The sequence below is a fragment of the Anomaloglossus baeobatrachus genome, chromosome 1 (genome assembly GCF_048569485.1).
Source record: "Anomaloglossus baeobatrachus isolate aAnoBae1 chromosome 1, aAnoBae1.hap1, whole genome shotgun sequence".
Taxonomy (NCBI): domain Eukaryota; kingdom Metazoa; phylum Chordata; class Amphibia; order Anura; family Aromobatidae; genus Anomaloglossus; species Anomaloglossus baeobatrachus.
In genome coordinates this window covers 202,634,212-202,648,126 of record NC_134353.1, presented here as the reverse complement: position 1 = coordinate 202,648,126, position 13,915 = coordinate 202,634,212, and the positions used below count along the sequence as shown (strand labels likewise).

The 13,915-nt window shown below is 52.5% G+C and overlaps 1 protein-coding gene across 1 annotated transcript in view; it reads left to right on the top strand.

The window, feature by feature from the left end:
- TMEM131L (transmembrane 131 like) overlaps positions 1-13,915 on the top strand; it is a 240,091-nt gene that overhangs the window by 157,185 nt on the left and 68,991 nt on the right. The window contains exons 16-17 of the mRNA XM_075347720.1: positions 6,569-6,689; positions 6,774-6,909. Of these exons, the coding sequence (XP_075203835.1) occupies positions 6,569-6,689; positions 6,774-6,909 (257 nt within the window). The remainder of the gene's footprint in view (positions 1-6,568; positions 6,690-6,773; positions 6,910-13,915) is intronic.

Genomic DNA, 13,915 nt, shown 5'->3' with positions numbered 1-13,915 from the left:
TAAATTCCTTTTCTTCTAGCTCCTATTGGGAGACCCAGCACCCGCCCTGTTGTCCTTCGGGATTTTTGGTTGTTTTTCGGGTACACATGTTGTTCATGTTGAATGGTTTTCAGTTCTCCGACGTTACTTCGGAGTGAATTTGTTTAAACCAGTTATTGGCTTTCCTCCTTCTTGCTTTTGCACTAAAACTGGTGAGCCAGTGATCCCACTGGGGGTGTATAGCCAGAAGGGGAGGGGCCTTACACTTTTTAGTGTAATTGCTTTGTGTGGCCTCCGGAGGCAGTGCTATACACCCAATCGTCTGGGTCTCCCAATAGGAGCTAGAAGAAAAGGAATTTACGGTAAGTAACAAAATTCCCTTCTTTTAATGTATCCTGCCACACTAAGCTACTAGGGGATGATAGCACCTCTCCCTTCTGTGAGTCCGGTGCCCCTGTAGCTCACCCCCCCACCACCACCACCACCACCGCTGCCAGCCCAGAGCCTACGGCTCCCAGTCCCCCGGAATGGGCACAATTCTCAGAACCTGGTGCTGGCTATGCAACATCGTCCTCACACCCCTCGGGGGCCCTGGACAGAACGCAGCCTGATGACACCTCTATAGAGGGTCCTCCTGATAAGAATCAGCCCTCTGCTTCACCGGTTGCACATCAGAAAAAGGGCATGACCCCCATGGTTCTCCCTATGGGATACACAGATGGGATTCTCCCACATGTTCCGCGGTCTCTGAGGAGCCGGAGGAAGGGGAATGATGTTTGTATCGGGATGACTCCTTGGTTTCAACCTCCCCAAGCGATCAAGCTGCTATGGACTCCCTTATTGCAGCAATTAACCAAAACTCTGCATGTGGAAGATCTCCCATCCACTATTACTGACCATGCGGTCTCCTTTAAAAGGGTGAAGAAACCTCAAAAGGAAAAAGAAAAGTGTTTTGACGACGCTTTGGTATCCGTAAACTCGTGGGGTCCCGGTACCCCTTTAGCTTAGCTGTCTCTAAGGGCTGGGCCGATCTGGCCTCGGTGGACCCTCACCCGGCTTCCGCCTGCCTGAAGGACCCTCCTGTCTTTTACTTGATGGATCCTCCTTCAAGGACCCGACAGACAGACAAGTGGAGCAGCTCGATCGCTCCGCCTTGAGGCTGCGGGTCCCTCTCCTCTTTCGTGTGGGTCGCACAGGCACCAGGACTACCAGTTTCCCTCACACCCTCACAGATGTAACAGTTCACATTGCTGCGGCGGCAGAGTACCTCATGCAGGCCTCCCTCGACGCTGCTACCTGCGCAGTTATTGCCGCCTCAAATACCATAGCCATCCGTAAGGCCCTCTGGTTCCGATAATGGAGAGCGGACTCGGTCTTCAAGAAGCCTCTCACAGTACTCCTTTCCAGACCGATGGTTTGCCGATCGTCTGGACAGGCTCTTTTTTTTTTTTTGTCTGACGCCACGGGAGGAAAAGAGTCTAGACAAAGACCATGGAGTCTCGTCCTCCTCCATCTGGGCTGCCGCCTCAGACCACAAATGGGTGTGATACCTTGTGTCTTCTGGTTACCACATTGAATTTCGGACCCGATCCCCTGGGCAGTCTTTTCTCTCAAACCCCCCCAAAGGCTCCAAAACACCGCGAGGCCTTCTCCTCAGCGATCCACTCCCTCCAAACAGCGGGGGGTGATGGTACCGGTTCCGGACGGCGAGAGGTTCAAGGCCTTCTATTCCAACCTCTTGTTGTCCCCAAAAAAGGACGGGTCAGTTCGACCCATCCTGGACCTCTAACACCTGAGCAAACATGTGCACGTAAGGGGATTCAGAATGGAATTCCTAGGGTCCATTATTACCTTTTTGGTCAAAGGAGAATTCCTTGCCTCCCTAGCTATCAGGGACGCGTACCTGCACATACCCATCGCTCCAGCTCACCAAAAGTTCCTCCGCTTCGCTGTTCAGGACTTCTTTTTTTTTTTTCATTTGTGGCCCTACCCTCGGCTCTGCCACAGCACCAAGGGTCTTAACAAAGGTCATGGCGGCCGCCATGAGTGCCCTTCATGCCAGGAGAGTGGCTGTTCTGCCTTGCTTGGATGACCTCATCAAGGGCTCAACCAGCGTGCAGATCTCTGTGGGAACCCTATACCGCTTAAAGCGGCTTCTGACTCAAGTCAAATCATCCCCGGTCCCGTCAAAATCCATCACCTCCCTGGGCATGTCCCTGGACACCCTTCGGGGCTTGATATTTCTCCCTCAAGACAAGGCGACCGCTCTACAACAAGCGGTACACTGTCTTCTACATAATCCTCTCGCTCCATACGATTCAGTATGAGAGTGCTAGGTAGGATAGCGGCGGCTATAGAGGCAGTACTGCTCGCTGGGCCACACCACCGCCCACTGCAGCTTGCGCTTCTAGCTGCCTGGGACAAGAGCACCTTTTTTCCTTTGATGAAATTTTCACCTGACACCTTCAGTCAGGTATGCGCTTTGCTGGTGGCTTCAGTCCTCTTCCATATCGAGAGGGAGTTTCTCCCCCAAGTGAGCTGGCTACTCCTGACCACGGACGCCAGCCTCTTAGTCTGGGGAGCAGCGTACTGACTTTACACTGCTTGGGAACGTTGGACGCCCCAGGAGTCTTCCCTTCCCAGAAATCATCCTGAAAATCAGTGCGATCTTTCTCGCGCTCAGGTCATTCCCCCCTTCTGCTAGCAGGTCGTTTGATTCGGGTCAATGCAATACAATGCAACAGCTGTGGCATAGGTCAATCGGCTGGGAGGTACCAGCAGCAAGACAGCTTATTTCAAGGTCCTCAGGATCCTGACCTGGGCCGAATCGATGGGGGTCTGTGTTTTCAGCATTACACATACCGGGTGTAGAGAACTGGCTGGCGGACCTTCTAAGTCGCCAAGGCCTGGCCGCCGGAGAGTGTTTTCTCCACCCAGAAGTGTTCACACATCTGCACTCGCTGGGGTACACAAGACGTGGATCTAATGGCCTCAAGGTTGAACGCAAAGGTACCCGCGTTCTTAACCAGGTCACGTGATCCACAGTCCATCGGCGCGGCTGCTCTTGTCTCCTGAAGTCGCTTCCGTCTACCTTACATGTTTTTTGCCTCTGCCCCTGCTGCCGCGAGTACTCAGGAAGATCAAGGCAGAAGGAGTCCCGGAGATACTAATAGCACCGGACTAGCCCAGGTGCGCCTGGTATGCCGAATTAGTACAATTGATTATGGCACCTCGTAAGCATCCCAGACCTGCTGACCCAAGGGCCCTTTTCCCATCAGAACTCCAGAACCCTGAAGCTTACGGCCTGGCCATTGAGACCTGGACTTAAACAAGAGCGAGATTCTCTCCCGCGGTCATCTCCACCATGTACAGGGCCCGAAAGCCGGCCTTCATCCCGTATTTACCACCGTACGTGGAAAACTTTCCTTTCCCAGTGCAGGCAATCTAATGTCCAACCTATGTCTCTGGCGATCCCCAGAATTCTTGATTTTTTTTTTTTGCAGTCAGGTTGCAAAAGGGGTTGGCCCTCACCTCCCTTAAGGGGCAGGTTTCATCTCTCCCTCAATATTCTATCAATACCGCCTAGCTTGCAATCCGCAAGTCAAGACTTTCCTCAAGGGCGTTTCCCATCTAGTTCCCCCGTATAAACGGTCGCTGGACCCTTGGCACCTCAATCTCGTTTTGGACGGTATCCAGGGTCCCCCTTTGAACTTTTTAAGGAATCTTCTCTTGCTCTTCTCTCCTGGAAGGTAACATTCTTAGTAGCGATTACGTCCATCAGACAAGTTTCGGAACTGGCAGCACTCTCTTGCCGCGGACCCTTTCTGATCTTTCATCAGGACAACGTGGTTCTACGCCCCCTTCCGGATTTTCTTCCGAAGGTTACTTCTCCGTTTCATATGAACGAGGACATTGTTCTGCCTTCCTTTTGTCCACACCCAGTTCATAGGGTGGAAAGGTTCCTATATTCGCTAGACCTTGGGAGGGCTCTCAGATATTACGTACCCAGGACAACCCCTTTAGGAACATGGACTCCTTGTCCGTCATTCCTGAAAGGCCTAAGAAAGGAGACTCAGCTTCATAGGCAACGCTGGCTCACTGGATTCGCTCTGCGATCCAGGAGGTCTACCGCTCGCAACTCAAGCCCATTCCTAGTGGGCTGCGGACTTATTCCACGAGAGCAATTGGCGCCTCTTGGGCCATTATGCATCAGGCTTCAGTGGAACAGGGGTGAAAGGCTGCGACCTGGTCTTGCCTACATTCTGTTTCAAAGCATTACCAAGTCCATACCCAGGCTTCGGCTGAGGCGAACCAAGGTAGGAAAATTCTGCAAACGATAGTGGAGCACCTATCTCAGTAGGCGCTCCTGGCTATCTGGGACTGGTTCCTAGTCCTTGGGTTGCGTTGTTTGTTTACCCACCCAGTGACTGCTTTAGGACGTCCCATGGTCCTGTGTCCCCCAATGAGGAGTCAGAGAAAAACGGATTTTTGTGTACTCACCGTAAAATCGTTTTCTCTTGGCCATCATTGGGGGACACAGCACCCTCCCTCTTGCCCTGTTGGGCCTTAGCTTTTTTTTCTCTCTCAGTACTATTTTGTTATGAGTATTCTCTCACGTTTTTTGTTTTTTGTTCTCCTACTGGTTGTGTATTAAAACTGAAGTAGCCTGGCTGGGCCAGGGGTGTATACTGCAGGGGAGGAGCTAACATCTTTGCATCTACTTAGTGTCCTCCTATGGATAAGCAGCATAACACCCATGGTCCTGTGTCCCCCAATGATGGCTAAGAGAAAACGATTTTACGGTGAGTACACAAAAATCCATTTATTGCGGAGATTCACATCATCAAAATAAGAAGACTAAGCCGAGGTTTTTTCCTGAAATTCTTTTCAATATTTTACATTAAAGTGAACCTGTCAGGTGAAATATGCACCCAGAACCACAAGCAGTTCTGGGTGCATATTGGTAATCCCTGCCTAATCATCCCTGTATCTAGTAGCATAGATAAAGATATTTAGAAAAAGTGTTTCTCTAGATCCTTTATGATATGCTTATGAGCGAGGGGACTAGTTGCAAGGGCATCCGTTCCTGCATATATTCCGCCCTCTTAGCATGTTAGCACACCCACATGGGCGTGCTAATATGCTATTCATTGCCTAGCGTCATCAGTGATGACGCGCGTACCTGTGTCCGTTTTCACTGCTTCAGAATGCCGGCTTTAGGCTCAGTGTACATAATAAGAATTCCTGGCACTTTCGGTCATCTCTTTATACATGCTACTAGATACAGACACTGTTAGGCAGGGATTAGCAATATGCATCCAGAAGTGCTCGTAGTTTAAAGGGAACCTAGGCATTTTCGACCTCATCTGAGAGCACAGATCCTATTTCCACTGATGTCAGTTACTGGGCCACTTGTTTTCATTTTTATGCCCACATCACTGATGAGCACTATTCACTGCAGAAAAGCAGAATGCTGCCAATCTGTTGTGGGGGAGGGGTTATATAGAGCGTAGGATTGAGAGGACTGGTAGATCTGCAGCAGATAATAGCATGATTTTATCAAAACTACATTAAGCAGCTCAGTAAGTGACACATGGCTGGACTCAGGGGTCTCTGTCTCTACATTATCCTGCTCTTTCATTAGGTGACAGAACCTGGTGACAAATTTCCTTTAAACTCTAAAGGTGGCTTTACACACTGCAACATCGCAAACGACATCGCTGTAACGTCACCGGTTTTGTGACGTAATAGCGACCTCCCCAGCGACATTGCAGTGTGTGAAACACAACAGCGACCTGGCCACTGCCGTGAAGTTGCTGATCACTACAAATCGTTCAGGACCATTTTTTGGTCCTTTGTTTCCCGCTGTGCAGCATGATCGCTAGAAAGTTTCAGTGTGTAAAGGGGACTTTACAGCGACTTTGTTAGCGACTTCCATTTCAAAAAGCTGCTTTACAACGTCCCCAATGACTAGCTAGGTCGTTCTGCAGGTCCGGATCGCTGTTGCGTCGTTGGCCAGGTTTGCCTGTTTGACAGCTCACCAGCGACTCACCAGAGACTTTGTAGCGATCCCGGCCAGGTTGGGATCGCTGAAAGTCTCAGTGTGTAAAGGGGCCTTTTAGGTACCGTCACACATAACGAGATCGCTAGCGAGATCGCTGCTGAGTCACGGTTTCTGTGACGCAGTAGCGATCCCGTTAGCGATCTTGTCATGTGTGACACCTACCAGCGATCAGGCCACTGCTGTGAGATCTCTAGTCGTTGCCAAATGGTCCAGACCATTTTCTTCAAAGGCGATGTCTTGCTGGGCAGGACACATCGCTGTGTTTAACACTGTGTGACAGGGTCCCAATGTCTGCTGAGATCGTTATACAGGTCACTACTGCGACCTGTATTGTTTTTGCATCGCTGGTAAGGTCTGACTGTGTGACATCTTACCAGCGACCTCCCAGCGACTTACCAGCGATCCCTATCAGGTCGCATCGTTTTCGGGATCTCTGGTAAGTCGTTGTGTGTGACTGGGCCTTAAGTTTTACTTTACGTATTTAGTCTTGTGTTGATATTCTTTATCTTGACTTTGATTCCACAGAGGAGAGTTTGCGCTGGCAGCATAGTCTCTCCTTAGGAATGTCTACCTGGAAGATAGACTACGAGTTAGGAACGGAACTATATGAGAAGTACCAGAAAATGCAAGAGAAAGAATTGTGCAGGTATGATTTCTAGGCTCCAGAGCATTGTTTGGTTACTCTGCTCCTTATTATGTATATAGGTATGACCTTGTCTTTTCTCTGCAGGAAAAAAAGTATGGAGAATCTTAGCACTACACAACTGAAGAAGGATGTGGAGCGGCCTCTTGTCTTCCTGCCACAATTAAATGCTGAGCCTGGTCTTGTGGTCAATTTTACTGCAACTGCGATAAGCAACAGCTCGGTAATTCAGGAGTACACTGTACTTGGATGTATTTTTGAGGGGTCTTGTCTCTTGCGATGCAATTTGAGTACTTCATTTTATAGAATCGTGAAAGTATAAACTCATGACCGCTCAAGGATAAGAAAAACAAATGAAATATAGCAGTGTGATTCTGCTTATTATTCCCCATTAAAGGGGTTGTCCATTATTAGGACAATCACTTTTCTCTATCGTTTCATTGGGGGACACAGGACCATGGGTTATGCTGCTGTCACTAGGAGGCTGACACTAAGTAGACATGAAAAGTTAGCTCCTCCCTAGCAGTATACACCCCGAGCCGGAGGCGGGCTCAGATCAGTTTTTAGCTTAGTGTCGTAGGAGGCTGATGTGGGCCGTCTCGGCCCCCCTCAGCCAATTGCTTTTTTGCGTTTTTTCTACTATTTCGGCGCCGCTCAGCGCTCTCATACCTGCCTTTTTCTCTATGCAGGTATTTTCGTCACTCTTACTTCGCAGCCCTGTCGGTACCACTCCCCAGGGTCGCAGGGGTTTGAGATCTTGGGCCCTCTCCCCCGTTCGCCCCCGCTGGTACCACTCCCGGGGGTGTTCGTGTGGGCAGGTTTGTCGTGGGCACCCCTGATTCGCCCGGAGGTATCACCCCAATGGGCCTACAGGGGCATTCAGCAGGGATGGATTATGGCAGCGCGCTGTGTTTTGATGGGCCCTCACCGCTGCTCTCTGCTGCTGGGGGCTCCTTCCCCCATCATGACGTCCACTTCCCTGCCTTTTACACGCTCTCTCCCGGAGTCTGCCGTCTCCCAGGGCGAGGGCACTGTTCACAGGCAGGGGCTGGGTGCCCTGCCTGCACCGCTTTCATTGCTGGACCTCCGCCGCCGAGTCAGGTAGGATCGTTCCCTGCTCCCTGCCCTCCTCCTCGGCCGGCTCCTAACTTTAGTCCCCGGTCTCGGCCTAGCCGCGCTTGCACCTTAGCCACGCCCCCCGCCGCAGCGCTGTGACCGCCGCTTGTCTGGCCCAGCTTCCCCCCACCCTGCAGCCCCCTGGCTGAGAGTGGGGGCGGTTACTTTCGTTTTCTTCGCGCCGATTCGGCGCTCCTCCCCCAGCCTGCTCCAGCGTCCCCGCGCCATATTGCTGTTTCTCTGAAGCTGCAGCGCCGGCGTTTCCATATTGTACCGCATCTCTGGTAGCTCCTTCCTCCAGGATCCCTCTGCTGGGCTGGTGGGCGGCACACAGGACCGGGGTAAGCTCTGCTCCTCAGGAGTAGCCCTCACTAGACAGCGTTTTTCCCTTAATTAGGGACGAGTTAACCCTCTCCTGTCTCCTTCCTAGCAGCACCAGGGAGAGTTATCCTTTCACCATGCCTAATACTAAGTCCACCCGTCCCAAGCAGGCCCCCTTTGCCTTATTCTTTGCATGCTCCTCCTGCAAAACCAAGTTTTCCCAAGGCCAGGACGAGCCACTATGCTCCGTCTGTTCTGATAACGCGCAGCACCTGCAGGACCCCTCGGCCGACGCTTCTGAGACCGCAGCGCCAGATGCTACAGGCCCCTGCGTCCCGCCCTCCCCCGCATGGCTAGCGTCACTGTCCCAGTCCGTAGAGTCCCTCTCTGAGGCTTCTCGGACCATCGCGCAAGCACTGCGCCTGCTGCCGTCGCTTACCCAGACGCCTGCAGACCCGACGCTACCGCCGCCGGAGCAAGTAAGCCCCGTTGCAGGGACCTCCTCGGCTGCGCAGAAGCGTACCCGTAAGGTATCTTCTTCAGACTCTTCGCAGGTTTCACCTTCACCACCAGGGCCGTCCCATCATTCCTCCCGGGAACATTCTGACTGCTCCGATGATGAAGACGATGCAGCACCCGTGCTGGACGCTGAGCAGGCGGCTGATATTCGGCGTATGGTGAATAGCCTGGTGGAGGCAGTGAACCAGACCCTAAAGGTACAAGTGGACCCTGTCTCCTCTCAGAGCACCCAAGTCTCGTTTAAGCGATTGAGGCGGCCACAGAGCACTTTCAGCGGACATCCGGAATTTGCCGACTTGCTGCGCACCCACAGGCAGCAGCCAGACAAGGTATTTACCAGCAGCAGGTACATTAATCTACACTATCCTTTTCCAGAGGATCTTAAAAAGGACTGGGCGGGCTCTCCTGTGGTCGACCCCCCAATCTCCCGCCTATCCTCTCACACAGTCCTTCCACTCACTGACGGTACGTCCCTCGGAGATCCCACGGACCGTACTATTGACAGGTTGGCCCGTTCCGCCTTCGAGGCGGCGGGCACTTCCCTCTCACCAGCCTTTGCCTCGGTTTGGGTCGCGAAGGCACTGATGTCCTGGGCAGACACGCTACGCGGCGGACTCCGAGCAGTTTCTGCCAATCCAGATCTGGTCCTCATCTCCTCGCAGATTACCCTCGCGGGTGAGTATCTGCTCAACGCAGCCCTAGCATCTGCCAATTGCGCGGCCCAGGCCGCCAGCAACAACGTGGCCATCCGCCGAGCACTCTGGCTCCGTTCCTGGAACGCGGACGCGGCCTCTAAGAAGTCGCTGACTTCTCTGCCTTTCCTAGGGGAACGTCTTTTTGGAGAGAGACTGGACAAGTTGATCTCCGATGCAACGGGGGGAAAGAGTACATCTCTCCCCCAATTGCGCCCCAAGCGCATCCTAAATCGGCGCCCCGCCGCTCGTTTTCGCCCCTTTCGCAGCTTCAACTCCAATCCCCAGCCGCGGAAAAGCCGCTCTCCTCCGAGAGACAGGAAGACCCCGTCATTCAAGACCAATCCCGCCTGGCGTTCACGCCCCCGCCAGCCCACGAGATCCTCTTCCGGTTACCACCGACGTTCCTCCAAGTGACTCGCGGTCGGCGCGCTCCAGCGCCGGACTAGTGGGAGGACGTCTGTTGCGCTTCCAGCATGTGTGGATCCCCCTGACCGCGGATGCCTGGGTCAGGGAGATCATCACATCTGGCTACAAAATCGAATTCGACTCAAGGCCGCCGAATCGGTTTTTCCTTTCCCGTCCTCCCGAAGCTCCCGCACGAGCGCGTGCGTTTTTTCACGCCATAGACTCCCTCCTCCAAGCCGGGGTCGTGGTGCCAGTTCCCCCCGCAGAACGTTTCAGAGGGTTCTATTCCAACATTTTCGTGGTCCCCAAGAAAGATGGGTCCGCCCGCCCCGTCCTCGACCTAAAGCTGCTAAACAGGTCGGTGAGGTCGCGGCCGTTTCGGATGGAGTCACTCCGCTCCGTGATCGCGTCCATGGAGATCGGCGAGTTCCTGGCATCGCTGGATATTCGGGACGCCTATCTTCACATACCTATAGCCACCTCTCACCAACAGTTCCTCCGCTTCGCGATAGCGGAGGATCACTTCCAGTTCACGGCTCTTCCTTTCGGCCTCGCATCCGCTCCCAGGGTCTTCACGAAAATCATGGCGGCGGCCATGTCCGTCCTCCATTCCAGGGGTGTCATGGTCATCCCGTACTTGGACGATATGCTCATCAAAGGCTCGTCGTTCAAGGATTGTCGTCTGGGGGTTCAGGTCACGATCGACACCCTCTCCCGGTTAGGGTGGCTGATCAACCGAAAGAAGTCCTTTCTGACCCCGGGCCGGCGGATCACCTTTTTAGGCATGGTATTCGATACCACCCAAGGTCGGGTTTTCCTCACACAGGAAAAGATTTCCTCTCTGCAACAAGGCATCCGCGTTCTCCAGCGCCAGCGCCAAGTTTCCATCAGGTTCGGCACGCGAGTCCTGGGGCGTATGGTAGCGGCAATGGAAGCCGTTCCCTTTGCGCAGTTCCACCTCCGGCCCCTCCAACTAGCCTTGCTGAAGGAATGGGACAGATCTCCCTTTTCCCTGGACCGCAGGATCCTTCTTTCGCCAGAGACCCGCCACTCACTCAGCTGGTGGAGCAATCAACGCAATCTCACATCAGGAAGGTCATTCCTCCCGCTCCACTGGAAAATAGTGACCACCGATGCCAGTCTCCAGGGCTGGGGAGCCGTGTTCCGCCATCACACAGCTCAGGGCCGTTGGACGCCGCGGGAGAGCTCTCTCCCGATCAACATTCTGGAGATAAGGGCCATTCGGCTAGCCTTGCAGCAGTTTCGGCACCTAGTTCAGGGTTGCCCGATCAGGATCCAGTCGGACAATGCGACGGCGGTGGCGTACATCAACCACCAAGGAGGCACAAGAAGTGCCGGGGCGATGCGGGAAGTCAGGAAGATTTTGCATTGGGCAGAGCGTCATCACTCTCTGATCTCAGCGGTCCACATCCCGGGCGTGGACAATTGGGCGGCGGACTTCCTCAGCAGGGAAGGCCTCGCGTCCGGCGAATGGTCTCTCAATCAGGAAGTCTTCAACCAGATCTGCGGCAGATGGGGCGTGCCAGATGTAGACCTAATGGCCTCCAGGTTCAACCGTCAGGTACCGCAATTCGTAGCACGGTGCCGCGACAGCTTGGCGTTAGGAGTCGACGCACTCACCCTGCCATGGGGCCAGTTCAGTCTCCCGTACATCTTCCCTCCACTTCCTCTAATCCCGAGGGTCCTCAAGAAGATCAAGGCGGAAGGAATACCAGTAATCCTGGTGGCTCCGGACTGGCCCAGGCGAGCATGGTTCGCAGAACTCACTCAGCTCCTCGCAGACACCCCTTGGCGTCTTCCAGACCGTCACGATCTTCTTCAGCAGGGACCCCTTTTCCATCAGAATTCAAGGGTTCTAAGTTTGACGGCCTGGCCATTGAATCCTGGGTTCTAGCTCAGGCTGGTTTCGCTCCAAGAGTGATACAAACAATGATTAAGGCCAGGAAACCTTCTTCTTCAAAGATTTATTACCGCACGTGGAAAGTCTTCTTCAGGTGGTGCGAAGAGAACAAAGTTTCTTCTCCCCTCGCCTTCTCTCTTCCTTCGCTATTGGCATTCTTACAGTCCGGCCTAGATGCGGGTCTCTCGCTAGCCACACTAAAAGGCCAGGTTTCGGCTTTGACAATTCTTTTTCAGAAGCCACTAGCCTCTCGCCCGCAGGTTAAGACCTTCATCCAAGGAGTTGCCCACCTAGCCCCGCCTTATCGTCGCCCTCTAGAACCATGGGACCTTAATCTAGTCCTAGGGTCCCTTCAGGGTCCTCCCTTCGAGCCTCTGCGAGATTCTTCCCTTTCTCACCTATCTTGGAAGGTAGTGTTCCTCGTTGCCGTCACTTCTATTCGAAGGACGTCAGAACTGGCAGCTCTTTCTTGTCGTGCACCCTTTCTGGTTTTTCACCAGGATAAAGTGGTTCTCCGGCCAGATCCCTCCTTCCTTCCGAAGGTGGTCTCCTCGTTTCATCTAAACGAAGAAATTGTCCTTCCGTCCTTTTGTCCTGGACCTTCCCACAGCTTGGAGAGGTCCCTGCACACCCTGGACCTAGTGCGCGCCCTTAGGATCTACATCTCCAGGACCGCGCCGTTCCGTAAGTCGGATGGTCTGTTTGTTCTTCCTTCGGGCCCCAAGAGGGGTGAGGCGGCATCCAAGGCCACAATTGCCAGATGGATCCGTTCCGCCATATCTGAGGCCTATCGGATTCGGGACAAGTCTCCGCCTCGGGGGGTAAGGGCTCACTCTACCCGAGCGGTGGGAGCCTCTTGGGCGATTAGGCATCAGGCGTCGGCCGATCAGGTCTGCAAGGCCGCCACCTGGTCTAGTCTGCACACCTTTACCAGATTCTACCAAGTTCACACTCAAGCATCGGCAGATGCGGCTTTTGGGAGAAAGGTTTTGCAGGCGGCAGTTGCACACCTGTAATAGGGTGACAACATTCAGTCGTAATGTATGCCCGCCGGGGGAGGTCGTTGTTTATTCTCCCTGCGGCGGTGCTTCGATATTCCCACCCAGGGACTGCTTTTGGACGTCCCATGGTCCTGTGTCCCCCAATGAAACGATAGAGAAAGAAGGATTTTTGTGTACTCACCGTAAAATCTCTTTCTCTGAGTCTTCATTGGGGGACACAGCACCCACCCTGCTTGGTTGTTGTTGTTTTTCATTGCATTTGCCTGCCATTTTCAGGGTCTTAGGTTCATAGACCACCTGTTCGCACGGCTGCATTAATTTAGTTATAACTTTGTTTTATGTATGGTGATTCGGGTACTCCTCCTACTGCTTCTGCACAAACTGATCTGAGCCCGCCTCCGGCTCGGGGTGTATACTGCTAGGGAGGAGCTAACTTTTCATGTCTACTTAGTGTCAGCCTCCTAGTGACAGCAGCATAACCCATGGTCCTGTGTCCCCCAATGAAGACTCAGAGAAAGAGATTTTACGGTGAGTACACAAAAATCCTTCTTTTAAGTTCTATATTCCCCCTTGTAAAATAAAAATACACTATACTTCCATCCTGTACTGGTACCATTCCATCAATGTTAGTGCCAGGTATGCAAAGACTCACAGGACGATATCTCACGTGACCGCTGCTGCCAATCAGTGGTCATTAATCAGCTACTCTACTCTCACTTCCTTCAGATGTCCAATGTCTGTCTGTTGAAAAGAATTGAGAGCATGGCGGCTCATTATTGGTTGCTGATTGGCTGTAGGGCTTGTGGCATCATAATGTCACACGAGCCTTTGGAGACCCGCCACTGACCTTGCTGAATCTGTACCGCTATGGAAAGGGAGCGTCAGGTATTTTTTTTTTTCTTTGTTTTCAAGAAAGAGTTGTCCAAGTAGTAAGCAATCTCCTTAACTGCAGTAACCATTAATTCACTGATTTTCAGCAGTACGCCTCATAGTTTAGAAGATTAGATGGACGTCGGCACTATCAAAGCTGAATCAAACAGTTTTTTGGTGTCTGCATGTATTTAGTATAGGCAGTAGGAAGGAGAATGGGTTGGGTTGGACACAGCACCAACAAAATAGTAAAAAAAATTCAAATATTTATTGAACTACATTAAAATAGAAATTAGAAAAAAATATTTAAATTGTGTGCATTAGGGCACCTAATGCATTTCGGTCCACAAACAAAATAATAAAAACATGACTTAGTCAGGT